Source organism: Erythrolamprus reginae, chromosome 1 (assembly GCF_031021105.1).
Source record: "Erythrolamprus reginae isolate rEryReg1 chromosome 1, rEryReg1.hap1, whole genome shotgun sequence".
NCBI lineage: Eukaryota > Metazoa > Chordata > Lepidosauria > Squamata > Dipsadidae > Erythrolamprus > Erythrolamprus reginae.
Window position 1 is genome coordinate 422,466,844 of NC_091950.1, and position 19,182 is coordinate 422,486,025.

Sequence of the window (19,182 nt, forward strand, 5' to 3'; positions counted from 1 at the left end):
CTCATTTTTGCGATGCTGGGATTGCCCTGCTTGGATTCCCCTGCAGCATCGCAAAAACACAGAAGTCAGGAGGTGGGGTTTCCCATGGAGGGGAGCCTCAGGGGAATCCCAGCAGCGCAAAAACGGGCGCTTCGGCTGGGAAAAGAGGTGAATTTTGGGCTTGCACGCATTAATCACTTTTCCATTGATTCCTATGGGAAACATTGTTTCATCTTACAAACTTTTCACCTTAAGAACCTCGTCCCGGAACCAATTAAGTTTGTAAGACAAGGTATCACTGTATAATATAATAGATATTATTATAATAGATAATAGATAGAATTGAGGCACCTCCACCAGGCTTTTATGTTTTATGTTTGGTATGTATGTGTTGTATGGTTTTAATTGCTGGGGTTTTATATATCTTTTCTTTTAATATTAGATTTGTGTCACTGTTATATTGTTTTTATTATTGTTGTGAGCCGCCCCGAGTCTTTGGAGAGGGGTGGCGTACAAATCTAATATATTATTATTATTATTATTATTATTATTATTATTATTATTATTATATACAAGTAGTCTACAATATGCAAATGGTTGTTGTCCTTGGAGAGCTGGATGCAGTAAAATTTAATGTTAATGTGTGTGTGTGTGTGTGTTTGTTTTTTTCCCTCTGCCACCCAATGCTCTGGCCTAGAGACTCAGGGCAGCTGACAACAAAAAGGAACATGATTCAATATTAAAACATCTCAATTGAAAATAATTGCAGCCATCCATACATTCATGGGCACTAGTCAATGGCCCCAGGCTTATCAAAAAAGCTGATTAGTGTCCATTTAAAGTGACAATAAAGTTCTGTTTCTTACCCTTCTCTTCCCTTCCCTTCCATTCCCTTTCTCTTTTCCTTTCCTTTCTTTTCTCCTTTCCTTTCCTTTCTCTTTTCCTTCCCTTCCCTCTTCCTTTCTTTTCCTCTCTCCTTCCCTTCCTTCCTTTCCTTTCCCTTTTTATCTTCTTTTCCTTCCTCCCCTCTTCCTTTCCTTTCCCTTTTCCTTCCCTTCCTTCCTTTCCTTTCCCTTTTCATCTTCTTTTCCTTCCTCCCCTCCCCTCTTCCTTTCCTTTCCCTTTCCCTTTCCTTTCCTCTCTCCTTCCCTTCCTTCCTTTCCTTTCCCTTTTCATCTTCTTTTCCTTCCTCCCCTCCCCTCTTCCTTTCCTTTCCCTTTTCCTTCCCTTCCTACCAGTAGGGAGCAGCCTCCTCTTCAAAACATTTTTTAATTTTTTTAAAAAAATCTTTGCCAAATCTGAGCGTTACACAACACTCACATTTATTTATTTTATTTATTATTGATTGATTGATTTTGTCCATTGCACAATGAGAGTTATATTGGGTATACATATAGTAAATATATAATGGTTATAGAGGAGATACTCATAGTAAAATATATCTAAGAAAGAGTAGAAAAGAAGATATAGGAATAGAACATATCAATGAAAGAATAGAAGAAGAGATATAGGAATAGAAGAAAGGAATAGGAGATATAGGAGAGCAATAGGACAGGGGACGGAAGGCACTCTAGTGCACTTGTACTCGCCCCTTACTGACCTCTTAGGAATCTGGATAGGTCAACCGTAGATAATGTAAGGGTAGAGTGTTGGGGGTTTGGGGATGACACTATGGAGTCCGGTAATGAGTTCCACGCTTCGACAACTCGGTTACTGAAGTCGTATTTTTTACAGTCAGGTTTGGAGCGGTTAATATTAAGTTTAAATCTGTTGTGTGCTCTTGTGTTGTTGCGGGTGAAGCTGAAGTAGTCGCCGACAGGCAGGACGTTGCAGCATATGATCTTGTGGGCATGTTGCCGAGGAGGTGCCAACAGGAAACCCGCAAAGGTTACACACACACACCCTTGCTAACGGCATGAGATTTGCAATGCTGCACCATGACGCAGATGTCGAGACCATGCGGGAGGGGTGGGTCCCGGAAGGTAGTCTTTCCCTTCCAACCATTTGAAGTTACGACGGCAGTGAAAAAAAGTGGCTGATGACCACGTTTCACCCTTGCGACCGTTTCAGCCTACCTTGCAAGTCACGTGATCAAAATTCGGACACACAGCCACCGGCTCGCATTTATGATGGCTGCAGCGTCCGGGAGCCACGCGACCCCCTTTTGTGACCTCCTGGGAAAGCCAGATTCACTTAACGACCGTGTGAACTCACTGAACCGCTGCAGTGACTCGCTTAACCACAGCAACCAAAAGGTTATAAAATGGGGCCAAATCCACTGAACCACGGCCTCGCTTAGCGACAGAAATCTGGGGTTCTATCGTCATCGTAAGCCGAAGACTACCTGTACCATTGGCTCAGCATTGTGGCTATTTTAAATGGGTTATAATCCAAGAAAGGCCATCAATTACCATAATTCTATCTATCTATTATCTATCTATCTATCTATCTATCTATCTATCTATCTATCTATCTATCTATTAGATTTGTATGCCACCTCTCTCCGTAGACTCGGGGCGGCTAACAACAGTAAAAAGACAATATGAACAAATCTAATATTAAAAGTAATGTAAAAAACCCCAATTTAAGAAACCAATCATATATACAGACATACCACGCATAAATTTTATAAGCCTAGGGGGAAGGGAACATCTCAGTTCCCCCATGCCTGACGACAAAGGTGGGTTTTAAGGAGCTTACGAAAGGCGAGGAGGGTGGGGGCAACTCTGATATCTGGGGGGAGTTGGTTCCAGAGGGTCGGGGCTGCCACAGAGAAGGCTCTTCCCCTGGGTCCCGCCAAACGACATTGTTTAATTGACAGGACCCGGAGAAGACCCACTCTGTGGGACCTAACTGGTCGCTGGGATTCGTGCGGCAGAAGGCGGTCCCGGAGATATTCTGGTCCGATGCCATGAAGGGCTTTATAGGTCATAACCAACACTTTGAATTGTGACCGGAAACTGATCGGCAACCAATGCAGACTGCGAAGTGTTGGTGTGACATGGGCATATTTGGGGAAGCCCATGATTGCTCTCGCAGCTGCATTCTGCACGATATTAAGTTTCCGAAAACTTTTCAAAGGTAGCCCCATGTAGAGAGCGTTACGTAGTCGAGCCTCGAGGTGATGAGGGCACGAGTGACTGTGAGCAATGAGCCCCGGTCCAAATAAGTGAAGCCACCATCACCGTCTCATCGAGATTTTCCCATTTTGGCAAGACCATTGCGGATTCCGACGTTTTCCAAAGCACGGAATCCCGTCACTGGGAGGCAGACGGCTTCTCAGGCAATTCTGGCCATTAAATGGGGTGGGGGAGGGAAATACTGCCCCTGGCCAGCGGTTCCCGGTCCAGGATGACAGATGGGATGAATTGAATGGAGGGGTGGGAGGGAGGGGGAAGGGAGACCGTACCTGACCGCGGCATAAACCGATCGGTGGTTGGGGTGTCCACTCACACCTCGGCCATCGAAGGTTACAACCTGGATGGGAAGAACCACAAAAAGCGATTATGTGTGTGTGTTTTGGGGGGGGTGTTTAAACTCAAGGGGAAGGTACTTTCCACCTATCACAGAATTACATTGGAAGGAAGACAGAAAGGACAAAAGGGAGAGGGAGGGAAGGAGGGAAGGGAGAAAGGAAGGACAAAAGGAAGAGAGAAGGAAGGAAGGAAAGAAGGAAGGAAGGAAAAAAGAGAGAGAAAAGGAAGGAAGGAAGGACAAAAGGGAGAGAAATGTACACTGAGAGCATATGCACCAAAGACAAATTCCCTGTGTGTCCAATCCCACTTGGCCAATAAAAGAATTTTTTTTTTTGCGTATTGCTATATTTTCTGTGTACGCTTGTTTGTTTGTTTATTATTATTATTATTATTATTATTATTTTATATCGACAAACATACAAACAACATTAAACATTTATACTTATCTATATGCATACTGATTAATATTTTACAATTCTGTTTTTTGTTTACATTATATTTCTTTAATACTAATTCCTTTTTCTTTGTTTTTCCCCCCCTATCTAGTTATACAGTTTCTCCCACACTTTGTAGGAGTTCTTATTTTGTTTATCCTGTAATGCATACGTTAATTTACTTAGTTTAGCGCAGTCTAACATTTTCTTGATCACCATCTCTTCATTTGGTGACTTTTCTTGTTTCCAAATTTGTGCGATGCCAATCTTGCTGATGTTAGTATGTGTGTTATTAAGTAATAGTCTTCTTTGCTGTGTTGACCTCTGATTATTCCTAATAAATACATTTCTGGTTTTGTCTCTAATTTATATTCCACTTGGCCAACAAAAGAATTCTGTTCTATTCTATTAAGTGAATCCGGTTTTCCCCATCGACTCCTTGCATCCGTTCGGCAAAGAGAATCGTGCGACTTCACCGGGACATTGCAACCATCATAAACTTGAGCTGATGGTCAAGCATTTGAATGAAAATCACATGACCTGGAGGGGGAACAAGTGTGAACAAATGGCCGTAAGTCACTCTTTTTTCCAGTGCCATTGTAACTTCGAGCGGTCACTAAGTGAACTGTTGTAAGTTGAGGACTACTTGTAACTTTGCTATAAATCCTTTCATTTAAGATTGGGAGGGGGGCAGGGTGTCAAACTCCTCATGTCATTGAGGGCCGCTTCAGGGTTGTGTCCAGTTTTCACCAGCCGAGGCACTTTGGGCCAGTCCTTCACTGTCTCCCAGGGCAGCCCCCCTGATTGTGACCCTCCTGATTTAAGCGGGGCGGTAAAGCAAAGCGGATCTGAAGTAAATTGGAAAGTGTTAAATTACCAAATCGATGTGGTGGCTTTCGATTTGTGAGAGGATCAGCTCAGCCAGGAGGGGGACGTCCCACTCGGCAGACGGATGATCTGGAAGATTCCTAGAAATGAATGAAAGAAGGAAGGAAGGAAGGAAGGAGACACGAAAGAAAGAGGGAGGGAGTGAAGGAAGGAAGGAACAAGTGAGAAGAAAGAAAGAAAGGGAGGGAGGGAGGAAGGAAGAATGGAAGGAAGGAGAGAAAAGAACGAAGGAAGGAAGGAAAGAAAGAAAGAAAGAGGGAGGGAGGGAGGAAGAATGGAAGGAAGGAGAGAAGAAAGAATGGAAGGAAAGAAAGAAAGAGGGTGGGAGGAAGAATGGAAGGAAGGAGAGAACAAAGAACAAAGGAAGGAAGGAAGGAAGGAAAGAAAGAAAGGGAGGGAGGGAGTGAAGGAAGGAGCAAGTGAGAAGAAAGAAAAAAGAAAGAAAAAGAAAGGAGGGAGGGAGGGAGTGAAGGAAGGAGCAAGTGAGAAGAAAGAAAAAGGAAAGAAAGGGGAGGGAGGAGGGAGGGAGGAAAAATAACAAACAAAAATGAAATTCAAATCCTAACTCAAACCATACAATCACATAGGGCTTTCAAAGGCCTGAAGGATTCTCATGCAGAAATTCAAATGAATTGATCGGTTTGTTTGTTTGTTTGTTTTGTTTATTTATTTATTTATTTATTTATTTATTTGTTCGTTCGTTCGTTCGTTCATTCATTATTTTATTTTATTTTATTTTATTTTATTTTATTTTATTTTATTTTATTTTATTTTATTTTATTTTATTTTATTTTATTTTATTTTATTTTATTTTATTTTATTTTATTTTATTTTATTTTACATTATTTTATTTTATTTTATTAAATTACCCTTTCCCCAAGGGGAAGTAACAGTGGATTAAAAGTACAAGGGAAGAATTTCAATATGCCAGAATATTTGTAGCTTGAACTGCCGGATAGAAGTCCTCCCCTCTTAAAGCATTGCTGGCTGGGGGATTCTGGGAGTGGGAGTCCTCCCATCTTTAAAGTCTCCCAGGGTGAAAATCGTTTCTTCCACCCTCCTGCACCGCCTCCACCCTCCCACTCTGGCTGCTCTTTCCAGCTCGCCGCAGTGCAAACCTCCGGCCACCCTGGGGCTGTCCCTGCCCTCCAATGCTCTGGAATAACCCTGGGTGCAGCCCTGGAATGCAATGTGCAGCACACCCTGCCACACCACCAGGGCATCTGCACTGTGGCCCAAATAAAACAAAGCCGCCTTTAGAGGAGGCCGTGATGGAGGTTTTTTCCCTTGTTTACATGAGTCATAAGAAGGGTGGAGGCGAAGGACAACTGCAAAACCCTCCCCGAGTGGAAAGATTTGAGAAGAGGAAAACTGACTTTCAGCCTTGACAATGTTGGTATTAAATATTGGCAGTCCTTCTCTGTGGTGGCCCCGGCCCTCTGGAACCAACTCCCCCCAGAGATTAGAATTGCCCCCACCCTCCTTGCCTTTCGTAAGCTTCTTAAAACCCACCTCTGCCGCCAGGCATGGGGGAATTGAGATACTCTTTCCCCCTAGGCCTTTACAATTTTATGCATGGTATGTCTGTATGTATGTTTGGTTCTTATAATAATGGGTTTTTAATTGTTTTTAGTATTGGATTATTATTGCATACTGTCTTCTCCGGGGAGGGGCAGCATAAAAATCCAATTAATAATAATAATAATAATAATAATAATAATAATTATTATTATTATTATTATTATTATTATTATTATTATTATTATTATTATTATTATTATTTAGTGACCAAAGCAGGGATGGGCTGCTGGCCAGAATGCTAAATTGGGCTCGCCACCATGGCTCGTAAGTGCTTGGGGGGCCAGCACAATTTTGCTTCTGCACCCAGGGGTGGGCAGCAGGCAGGACGGGGTGGACCGTAGTTCCACCGGCGGAAATGAAGACCCATGCGCAGCTCCAGCTGATTGGCAGCTGTCACTTCCTGGTTTACTGGTCTCGGCTCAGCTCTCCTTTTTTCCCCTGCTGCTGCTGTGTCTGCGCTCCTTGCTTTTCTCCTCTTTCCTCCTTCCTGGCCTCGGACGAGCTTCCCTCTCTCCTGCCCGGCTCCCCTCCAGCCTCACGCGGCCACCTCCTGCCTGAGATGCAAGCAGAGGGCCTGGGTGGAAGCGGCGCTGGCAGCATTTATGCTTCTGGCAGCAACCATTCGCCTAGCTACCCAGCCCAGGAAGGAGAGCGTGGGAAACGCGAAGCAAACTGTCACCCCAGCGACACTGGTAAGGTTGTAAGTCGAGGAGTTAACAGTTCACTTGAACGATGATGATCGTTCAAGCCACTCCCACCTGGTCACATGGCCAGCAAGCCACACCTACTCAGTCACATGGCCATTAAACTACACCCACAAAATAAGCCACACCCACAGTGTGGCAGTAAAAATATAATTGCAGTAAAATTATAATTGCATCAACAGGGGAATACACTCCAAGACCAGGGAAGTCTTAATACCACTCTACTATGCCCTGGTCAGACCGCACCTGGAGTACTGTGTTCAGTTCTGGTCACCACACTTCAAAAGAGACATTGAAACTCTGGAGAAGGTGCAGAAAAGAGCAACCAAGATGATTAAGGGATTGGAAACCAATACTTACGAAGAGAGACTGCGGGAACTGGGCATGGATAGCCTAGAGAAAAGGAGGGCCAGAGCGGACATGATAGCAGTCTACAGGTATACGAGGGGTTGCCACAGAGAGGAGGGGGGTCACTTTATTCTCCAGGGCACCGGAGGGCCGGACGAGGAACAACGGCTGGAAGCTGACCAAGGGGAGATTCAACCTGGAAATAAGGAAGAACTTCCTGATGGTCAGAACGATCAACCAGTGGAACAACCTACCAGCGGACGTTGTGAACTCCAATACTATGGACATTTTTAAGAGGAAATTGAACTGCCTTTTGGCTGGGATGCTATAGGGTTCCTGCTTAGGCAAGGGGTTGGACTTGATGACCTGCATGGTCCCTTCCAACTCTAATAATAAATAAAAATAAATAAATTTTGGCTGCCCATTACTGTCTGCACCTATGGAGGTTGCAAAATCGCGCACGGAGCCGCAAATGCGCCCGCATTTTGGCGAAGTTTTTTTGCTTCCGCACATGCCGAAACACAGGCGCACCTGCAGCTCCGTGCACGATTTTGCTACTACCACAGGTGCAGAAGCAAAATAGAAACATAGAAACATAGAAGATTGACGGCAGAAAAAGACCTCATGGTCCATCTAGTCTGCCCTTATACTATTTCCTGTGTTTTATCTTACAATGGATATATGTTTACCCCAGGCATGTTTAAATTCAGTGACTGTGGATTTATCAACCACATCTGCTGGAAGTTTGTTCCAAGGATCTACTACTCTTTCAGTCAAATAATATTTCCTCACGTTGCTTTTGATCTTTCCCCCAACTAACCTCAGATTGTGCCCCCTTATTCTTGTGTTCACTTTCCTATTAAAAACACTTCTCTCCTGAACCTTATTTAACCCTTTAATATATTTAAATGTTTCGATCATGTCCCCCCTTTCCCTTCTGTCCTCCAGACTCTACAGATTGAGTTCATGAAGTCTTTCCTGATAGGTTTTATGCTTAAGACCTTCCACCATCCTTGTAGCCCGTCTTTGGACCCGTTCAATTTTGTCAATATCTTTTTGTAGGTGAGGTCTCCAGAACTGAACACAATATTCCAAATGGGGTCTCACCAGCGCTCTATATAAGGGGATCACAATCTCCCTCTTCCTGCTTGTTATACCTCTAGCTATGCAGCCAAGCATCCTACTTGCTTGTCCTACTACTTTTCGCGCTGGCCCTGCTAGCTCTCACGAGCCGCCGCCGCGAGCCCAATTTAGCGTTAAGTCTAGCAGCCCAGCCCTGGTTCAAAGTTACAATGGCACCAGTCAAGGGCTTGCGGGTGCGCCGGTGTCAGGCATGCGCAGGAGCCAGCGTGGGAGTTGTCTTCTGTGCATGTGCAGGAAGTGAAATATCGTGTGAGCATGCTTGCGCACATGAGATTTCGCCGGTTTTTGCGGAAGCAAAGAAACCGCCCAAAGTCGGCAAAGTCTCATGCACGTTGAGGTTGAAATCTCAACCTCGTGTGATATTTTGCTTCCTGTGCAAGCGCAGAAGCCGAATCTCACACAGGCACGGGCATGCACCTGTCAGGGACGCAGATTCATGCGCATCTCCATTTTCCTTCTGGGACGGCAAACCATGCTGCATCACAATACTGGATGGCGCTGAAAAAAAGCGACTTACGAGACCGTTTCTCACACTTATTTCACACTCTATTAGTCTTCTCATCGTTCCTATCACCTCGCTCCTCCCACTTATGACCACATGACTGTAACCTGTTGCTTGTATCCTTATGATTTATATTAATATTGTTTCCTGATTGTTTATTTGAACCCTAAGACAGCCATTAAGTGTTGTACCACATGATTCTTGACAAACTTTTCTTTTATGTGCACTGAAAGCATCTGCACCAAAGACAAATTTCTTGTGTGCCCAATCACACTTGGCCAATAAAGAATTCTGATTCTATTCTATTCTATTCTATTCTTTCCATATTCTATTCTGTTCTAGTCTATTTCTTCATTCCATATACTATTCTATTTTATTCTACTCCTATTCTTTCCATATTCTATTCTGTTTTATTCTACCCCTGTTCTATTATTTCCATATTCTGTTCTAGTCTATTTCTTCTTTCAATATTCTATTATATTTTATTCTACTCCTATTTTATTCTTTCCATATTCTATTCTGTTTTAGTCTATTTCTTCATTCCATTATTCTATTCTATTTTATTCTACTCTTATTCTACTCTTTCCATATTCTATTCTGTTCTAGTCTATTTCTTCATTCCATATTCCATACAGTCTGCATTGGTTGCTGATCAATTTCCGGTCACAATTCAAAGTGTTGGTTATGACCTTTAAAGCCCTTCATGGCATCGGACCAGAATATCTCCGAGACCGCCTGCTGCCGCACGAATCCCAGGGACCGATTAGGTCCCACAGAGTGGGCCTTCTCCGGGTCACGTCAACTAAACAATGTCGGTTGGCGGGCCCCAGGGGAAGAGCCTTCTCTGTGGTGGCCCCGACTCTCTGGAACCAGCTCCCCCCAGAGATTAGAACTGCCCCTACCCTCCTCGTCTTTCGCAAACTCCTTAAAACCCACCTTTGTCGTCAGGCATGGGGGAACTGAGATATCTCCCCTGGGCCTATACAAGTTATGTATGGTATGCTTGTGTGTATGTCTGTTTAATAATGGGTTTTTTTAATATTTTAAATTGTAAATTATTAGATTTGTTATAAACTGTTTTTATTGTGTTGTGAGCCGCCCCGAGTCTACGGAAAGGGGCGGCATACAAATCTAATAAATAAATGAATGAATGAATGAATGAATGAATAAATAAATAAATAAATAAATAAATATTCTATGCTATTTTATTCTACTATTGTATTCTTTCCATATTCTATTCTGTTCTAGTTTATTTCTTCATTCCATATTCTATTCTACTCTACTCCACTCCATTCCATTCTTTCCCTATTCTATTCTTTCCATATTCTGTTGTGTTCTGTTCTAGTCTATTTCTTCATTCCATATTCTATTCTATTCTATTCTGTTTTGTTCTGTTCCATTCCATTCTTTCTCTATTCTATTCTCTATGCTCTTCCCAAAGGGCCTTTGGGATGATTTCCAAGCTTGCAACGTCTCGGGCACAGAAACAACGGCAGGGTTCCCTTGGCAGGGCTGCCTCTGGGGAAAACTGGGCTAAACCACAAGATTTTATTTCAAATGTTTTGTCGTTGTTTCCCTCCTCTAAAAACAGCCTTCTCAAAGGAGAGGGTTGCCAAACCTCCGATCTTCCAGGAATAGCTGGCAAGAAAAATTGCCAAGATGGTTTGTTAATTCCTGGGGTTGGGGGGGAAGAGGGTTGTTTGCTTCTTGGAAGCCGTGTTTGCATGCTTCTGTAAATAAGGACCATCTGGGATTTGTTTAGCTGTGGAGGAGAGAGAGAAACTGACTTGCCCTCTGTTTTCCCTTTCGCTGAACACCCCCCCCCCCCCCCGCTGTTAAATCAAATCTGGAAAAAACACACAGCAATAAGGGAAACCAGCATTTGACCTTGGGAAAAGAATATTTCTAAACATAGGAGTGTCCTGGAATTTATAACAAATCCTTAGCATACAGCTTTAAACCCAGGCATATTTTTCTTAGAATATAAAGCCGGAAAATTATGATAAAGCCGAGATTGTTTACTTAAAACGCTTCATGTCTTGACAGCAGCAAGAACTGCATTTGACCAATATTGGCCAACTGAGAACACCCCACCGGATGGAAATATAATTTGGAAAATATTGTACTCTGCAGAGGTGGATAGACTGACATTGAAAATAAAAGATACAGGCGATACAGAATACTACTCAACGGGGAATAGGTTCTATCCATTTTTAGAGATAGGAGGTATAAATTAGATGAAGAAAGATTATTCTTATGTGTCTAGGGAAGTAAAATATGAATGTTGTTTATAATAGTGTCTTTTATGTATACTGAGAGCATCTGCATCAAGACAAATTCCCTGTGTGTCCAATCACACTTCGCCATAAAGAATTCTCCGAGTCTGCGGAGAGGGCCGGCATACAAATCCAATAAATAGATAGATAGATAGATAGATAGATAGATAGATAGATAGATAGATAGACAGACAGACAGATAGATAGATAAATAACATTCTATTCTATTCTATTCCATTCCATTCTATTCCTAACCATTCCTATTCCATTCCAATCAATTCCATTCTATTTATATTCCTATTCTTATTCCAAACTATTCCAATCCATTCCATTCCTATTCCATTCCAATTCCATTCCTATTATTATTTCTAACCATTCCATTCCATTCCACTCATATTTCTTTTTTTTTTAGAAATTTTTTAATTGATTTAAAATATATATACATATACACATTTACAAAATGTAACAAAAGAAAAAACAAAACAAAACAAAACACAAACAAACAAAAATAATAATAATTATAATAATAGTAACAGTTAATTAATTATTTAAATACAATAAACAATGTTGACTATAACAATAAACAAACAATATAGTATATATCATTCATATTCTCTTGTGAGAAGGAAAAACATAAACCGTCTTCTCTGATATCAAATTATTTTCTGGTGAAAAATACAATCGGTACTGTATTTTTATTCCTATTCTTATTCCTAATTATTCCCAATCATTCCAATCCATTCCATTCCTAACCATTCCATTCTTATTCCTATTACAAATTTATTACATTTGTATGCCGCCCCACTCCGAAGACTCGGGGCTCACAACAATAATAATAACAGTATACAATGTAACAAATCTAATATTAAAAATTATCTAAAACCCAACATTTAAAAATCATACAACACAAGCACACCATACATAAACTATATAAGCCCGGGGGAGATGTCTCAATTCTCCCATGCCTGGTGATATAGGTGGGTCTTAAGCAATTTAGGAAAGGCAAGGAGGGTGAGGGCAGTTCTGATCTCTGGGGGAGTTGGTTCCAGAGGGCCGGGGCCGCCACAGAGAAGGCTCTTCCCCTGGGGCCCGCCAGACGACATTTTTTAGTCAACGAGACCCGGAGAAGGCCAACTCTGTGGGACCTAACTGGTTGCTGGGATTCGTGCGGCAGAAGACGATCCAGGAAATATTCTGGTCCGATGCCATGTAGGGCTTTATAGGTCATTACCAACACTTGCTGACAGAGTGGAGCTGGACCTAGACTTTAAGTCTCATCCGGAAAGCAATGAGGTGGTTCTTGACCTGGGGGTCAGGACCCCTTTGGGGGGTTCGAACAACCACTTCGCCTAAGACCCTGGGGAAAAAGACACATTTCCCCTGATTAGGAACAAAAGCTTCTATTCTGGCACCTTAGAACATATTTTTACAATCCGACCAATCAGGCGTTTACAGTCGGGGTGTCCCTCTGACCTTCTTGCCAATCAGCTTAAAGCTCTGTTGGAAGAATTGGTGCTCGACCTATGGTTGGGGGTCACCACAACATGAGGAACTGTATTAATGGCTCACGGCACTAGAAAGGTTGAGAACCTTTTAAATACAGTATTACTCGGTTTGTCATGTAGTTGGTTGAGTGGTTCAGGGTGGGGAATTTGTAGTGGGTGGGACATTTTATTCTATTTTTTATTCTATTTTTTATTTTATTTTTAAATGTACCTATTCTGATTTTATGTATGGTGGGGCTGGTCTCTGGGGTGTCACACGAGTTTCGTTGCCAATGACAATTCGTTGTTTTGACAATGACAATAAATTTTTAATTATTATTATTATTATTATTATTATTATTATTATTATTATTAGAAACATAGAAACATAGAAGACTGACGGCAGAAAAAGACCTCATGGTCCATCTAGTCCAGTGTTTTTCAACCAGTGTGCCGTGGCACACTAGTGTGCCGCAAGACATGGTCAGGTGTGCCGCGAAGAAGGAAGCTCAGGTTCCGGTCTCACAACTTTTTGCAGAGAGAGAAAGAGAGTGAGAGAGAGAGAGAGAGAGAGAAAGAAAGCAAGAGAGAGAAAGAAAAGAGAAAGCAAGAGAGAGAGAGAGAGAAAGTAAGAGAGAGAGAAAGAGAGAGAAAGAAAGCAAGAGAGAGAGAGAGAAAAGGAGAGGGAGAGAGAAATGAGCAAAAAGGGGAGGAAAAAAGAGAAATGAGAAAATGATTGAGACAGAGAATGAGAGGAAAGAGAGAGAAACAAAAGAGAGAGAGAGGTGACTCTTGATTTAAAGCATATGATAAAAAGCACCCAAAGAATAAGAGAGAGAAAACCCCCAGCCCTCCCCTGTTTTTGGAAATGGTTCAAGAGTGGGTATACACACACACACACACACACACACAAGGGGGGGGGGAGACAGGGATGGAAAAAGAGAGGAGAGTGTCTTAGGGTGTCATTTTGTGTCATTTTGGTTGGTGGTGTGCCCCAGGATTTTGTAAATGTAAAAAATGTGCCGCGGCTCAAAAAAGGTTGAAAATCACTGATCTAGTCTGCCCTTATACTATTTCCTGTATTTTATCTTAGGATGGATCTATGTTTATCCCAGGCATGTTTAAATTCAGTTACTGTGGATTTACCAACCACGTCTGCTGGAAGTTTGTTCCAAGGATCTACTACTCTTTCAGTCAAATAATATTTTCTCACGTTGCTTTTGATCTTTTCCCCAACTAACTTCAGATTGTGTCCCCTTGTTCTTGTGTTCACTTTCCTATTAAAAACACTTCCCTCCTGGACCTTATTTAACCCTTTGACATATTTAAGTGTTTCGATCCTGTCCCCCCTTTTCCTTCTGTCCTCCAGACTCTACAGATTGAGTTCATGAAGTCTTTCTTGATACGTTTTATGCTTCAGACCTTCCACCATTCTTGTAGCCCATCTTTGGACCCGTTCAATTTTGTCAATATCTTTTTGTAGGTGAGGTCTCCAGAACTGAACACAGTACTGTATTCCAAATGGGGTCTCACCAGCATTCTATATAGCGGGATCATAATCTTCCTCTTCCTGCTTGTTATCCCTCTAGCTATGCAACCAGCATTCTACTTGCTTTTCCTACCGCCCAACCACACTGCCCACCCATTATTATTATTATAATTATAATAATTATAATAATTATAATAATTATAATAATTATAATAATTGTAATAATTGTAATAATTGTAATAATTGTAATAATTGTAATAATTGTAATAATTGTAATAATTATAATAATTGTAATAATTGTAATAATTATAATAATTATAATAATTATAATAATTATAATAATTGTAATAATTGTAATAATTATAATTATTATTATATAATATATAATATATAATAATAATTATTATTATTATTAACCACTGAGAGGAAAGTGGCATCTCACGGCTGATAAATTTCACTGTGCTGTGCAAGACCCTGTCTTAACAAGAGATGCTCTTTCAGTTCCTGTGGAAAGGGCGAGTCAGTATCCTAAGGGCCGTCAGAGGCTAGTTGGCAGTGAAGGGCTACCAAAATCTTTACTACCACACTGTGCGCATGGCTTATGCGGGACGCCCTGCATTTTCTTTCAACATCTTTCAGTGCAAATTGGGGGCTCTGGGGTGGGGCTCCATTTCCGCTACCCCACTGCATTCCCGCCCCTCGTCCAGGCAGTAGCCCACCCCTGCTAGTTGGCCACGCCAACCCAGTCACATGACCACCCAGTCCTGTCCACCCCGCCACTGGAGAACTGGTTGCTATAAAATTTTGCAGTCCACCACTGCCTTTTAGATCCCTTTCATGATTCAATGACTTTTTGCACAACCCAACCATGCTAGTTGTTTTAAAAGCAAATTACCTGTGGTCCATGATGGTTACATTGGAAGGAGGGATCCCCAAAACTTTGCAGCTTTCTATCAGTTCCGCTTTACGAATCTCTCCCTGCTGATAGTAATTCCCTGTGAATTGAAAAGAGAGATGAAAGTCATCTCTTTTGCCACGATTTGTCATTTATTTATTTACCAGTTTTCCCAGCACAAACATTTTGAAAGTTTAGAACTAAGACGCCTTAAACAAGATCTAAGTATTGCCCACAAGATCATATGCTGCAACGTCCTGCCTGTCGGCGACTACTTCAGCTTCAACCACAACAACACAAGAGCACACAACAGATTTAAACTTAATATTAACCGCTCCAAACTTGACTGTAAAAAATATGACTTCAGTAACCGAGTTGTCGAAGTGTGGAACTCATTACCGGACTCCATAGTGTCATCCCCAAACCCCCAACACTTTACCCTTAGATTATCCACTGTTGACCTGTCCAGATTCCTAAGAGGTCAGTAAGGGGCGAGTACAAGTGCACTAGAGTGCCTTCCGTCCCCTGTCCTATTGCTCTCCTATATCTCTTCTTCTATTCTTTCATTGATATATTCTATTCCTATATATATATGTATATGTGTATATGTATGTATGTATGTATGTGTATATATATATATATATATATATATATATATATATATATATGTATATGTATATATGTATATACTGTATATATATATGTATATATATATATGTATGTGTGTGTATATATATACTGTGTATATATATATATATATATATATATATATATATATATATATTCTATTCCTATATTCTATATATTCTATATATTCTATTCCTATATATTCTATTCCTATATCTTCTTTTCTATTATTTCTTAGATATATTTTACTATGAGTATCTCCTCTATAACCTTCATCATGTATTTTACTATGTGTATATTGATATATACTCACTAAAACCCTCATTGTGTATTGGACAAAATAAATAAATAAATAAATAAAAATAAATAAATTTTCCCCCTTGCCCGACAAAAAAATTAAAAAAAATTAACGTCACTGAAAATTCAAAAGAGGAAAAGTCCACATAACAGAATCTGTGCTGGAAAAAGTATAAAAGTGGATGTATTTTCTGTTTTGCCGGCTAAGTTTTATGATGTTTTCCCCCCTAGTTTTGAGGGCAGTGGCAGAGAATTACAGGCAGTCCTTGGCTTATAACAGTTCAGTTAGTAACTGTTAGAAGTGAGCCGCCCCGAGTCTTCGGAGAGGGGCGGCATACAAATCTAAATAATAAAATAAATAAATAAATAAATAAAGTGACAGCAGCACTGAAAAAAATGACTCATGACCAGGGTGCATATGCTCTCCGCGTACATAAAATAAAATATACATTTGTCAAGAATCATGTGGTACAACACTTAATGATTGTCATAGGGGTCAAATAAGCAATGAAGAAGCAATATTAATAAAAATCTTAGGATATACGCAACAAGTTACAGTCATACAGTCAACATGGGAGGAAATGGGTGATAGGAATGATGAGAAAAACTAGTAGAATAGAAGTGCAGATTTAGTAGAAAGTCTGACAGTGTTGAGGGAATTATTTGTTTAGCAGAGTGATGGCGTTCGGAAAAAAACTGTTCTTGTGTCTAGTTGTCTTGGTGTGCAGTGCTCTGTAGCGATGTTTTGAGGGGAGGAGTTGAAACAATTTGTGTCCAGGATGTGAGGGGTCAGTAAATATTTTCCCCGCCCTCTTTTTGACTCATGCAGTATCCAGGTCCTCAATGGAAGGCAGGTTGGCAGGAATAGAATATAGAATAGAATATAGAATAAAATATAGAATAGAATATAGAATAGAATATAGAATAGAACAGAATATCCACGATTGATCTCTCCAGGTTCCTAAGAGGCCAGTAAGGGGCGTACATAAGTGCACTAGTGTGCCTTTCGTCCCCTGTCCAATTGTCTTTCCTTTCTCTCACATATCATATGTTTTCTTCCTTTCATATATTTTCTCCTCTAAGTTGACTTTTACCCTTATATATATTACTACATGTCTATTTTTCTTCATATGTATTTGTGTATTGGACAAATGAATAAATAAAAATAAAAAAATAAAATAGAATAGAATAGAACAGAACAGAATACTTTATTGGCCAAGTATGATTGGACATTGATACATATGCTCTCAATATACATAAAGTTTAATTTAATTTAACTTATTTGACTTCTAGGCCTTTCAATGAACCAATTTTTTAAATTTTTAAATATTATAAAAATATAATCTTTATTGCAAATAAGTAGGGAAGGGATACATAAAATAAAAGCATTGTACAAGTACCAATAAAAATGTATATGGATTTTAAGTATATGGCTGTACATCAGAATACACATGTACTGCATATATAAAAGAAGAGGAAAGAAAAAAGAAAAGGAGAAAAGGGAAAGAAGGAAACAAGGGGAAGGAAACAATAGGAAATGAAAAGAAAAAAAGAAAAAGAAAGAGAAATTTCTTTTTCAACTTCTGCTTGGTTCTTATGCCCATTTTGTAGACAGGGCAAACTGAGGCTCAGTGACATCACACAGAATGGCGGACCTTTATTAGCTTAAGTAAAACAGGGTAGAGATGGGCGGAGCTCTTTCGAAGGTCTAAGCCAGATTACGTCAGAGGGGCTCCGCCTACACACGGCAGCGGCCATGAGCTCGTTTAGCCGGCGCGCAAGATGGGCGTTCAGAGGGCGCGGTTGCTAGGCAACTCCGCAGCGCTCTTTCTTTCTCCCCCCTCCCCTCACCTGTGGAGCCACAGAGCAGCCACAGGCTGGCCGACTTCATGGCAAGGATGGTGGGGGCGAAGAACATCGCTTCGTCATCAGGGTGCGCCGTCACGAAGAGGACGCGGGTGGCTTGGACGTCGCGTCGCACTGTCGCTGACACCTCCAGTCCGTTTGAAAAAAGCGTCCGGTGGTGGGCCGGCCGCCGCCACTTCTTCAGGCCGCGGTAGCGCTGTAGCCACCAACGAGAAAGGAACCATAGCAAAAGAACGACAAGAAAGAAAAGAAACGGGGCGTTCGTCGCCATTTTAACGCTGCAAAGAAGGAAGAAAAAGAGGAAGGGACAAAGAAAGTCTGGATGGAAACCTGAACCACAAAGAATGGTTCCGCCTCGTATTCTTTTTAAGAAAATGGTATTTTCTTGGTATTTCCAAGCTGGCTTGTAAAAACCGTTGCAGGGTACCAAAAAATTACCAAATCTAGGATAACTTCCAATCTTTTATCTGGACGCCTTTGGGTTTGTTCTGCCTTTCAAATATGATGCTTCAGTTCCTGGACCAGCTCAAGCGCAGCATCCTTTAAATTATTTAAAATACGTATCTCAATTTTGCTCCCTTCCAATTCATTCCTTGAAGAAGAAAAAAAACACATGCCCAAACTCCTCAGGAACACTAAAGTACATTGGACACTCTCCCGTACGTGTGAACTTTGCCTTTGCAGTGTTGCTTAATTTCAGGTTGTTGCAGAATCCAAAAAAACAGATAAATTATTAAGTTGACAATGAATGAATAGCAATATATTCTGGAATGTTGCATTTACTGGAGATAAAAGCTGTGAAGTTACTGGTTTTTTGCCGATGATGTTATTTAGTTAGGGTAATGAAATGTCTGCAAGCAAACAATCAATCTCGGAGAGTACGAAAGACCCCTCAGTTTCTTTCTTTCCTCTTCTTCCTCGACTCCACAAACTCTCCCTTCTAGCCCTGATGATGTTACCTAATTGGGTCATGAAAGGTCTGCAAGAAAGTAACCAAGGTCAGAGAGTACCAAGGACTCCACAGTTCTCCTCCTCTTCACAAACCTTTCTAGCCTTGATGATGTCTCTTAGTTGGGTCATGAAACTTCTGCAAGAAAATCACTGACTTGAGAAAGTACCAATAATTCCACAGTCCTCTGCTTCTCTTTCCTCTTCCCATCCTCTTCTTTACGAATCCCACTCCCTTCTAGCTC

At 41.1% G+C, this 19,182-nt stretch overlaps 1 protein-coding gene across 2 annotated transcripts in view; it reads right to left on the reverse strand.

The window, feature by feature from the left end:
* The window catches only part of PIGL (phosphatidylinositol glycan anchor biosynthesis class L), a 32,827-nt gene extending 14,554 nt beyond the window's left edge, over positions 1-18,273 (reverse strand). Inside the window, exons 1-4 of one of the 2 annotated variants that reach the window (XM_070742828.1) lie at positions 17,975-18,261; positions 15,200-15,299; positions 4,767-4,857; positions 3,389-3,456 (exon numbers count right to left, since the gene is read on the reverse strand). In XM_070742828.1, coding sequence (XP_070598929.1) covers positions 3,389-3,456; positions 4,767-4,857; positions 15,200-15,299; positions 17,975-18,260 — 545 coding nt within the window. In that variant the 5' untranslated portion in view covers position 18,261. Of the gene's footprint in view, positions 1-3,388; positions 3,457-4,766; positions 4,858-15,199; positions 15,300-17,974 lie in introns of both variants that reach the window. The other variant, XM_070742820.1, reaches the window with a different exon arrangement.
* Between the last annotated feature and the right edge of the window lie 909 nt (positions 18,274-19,182).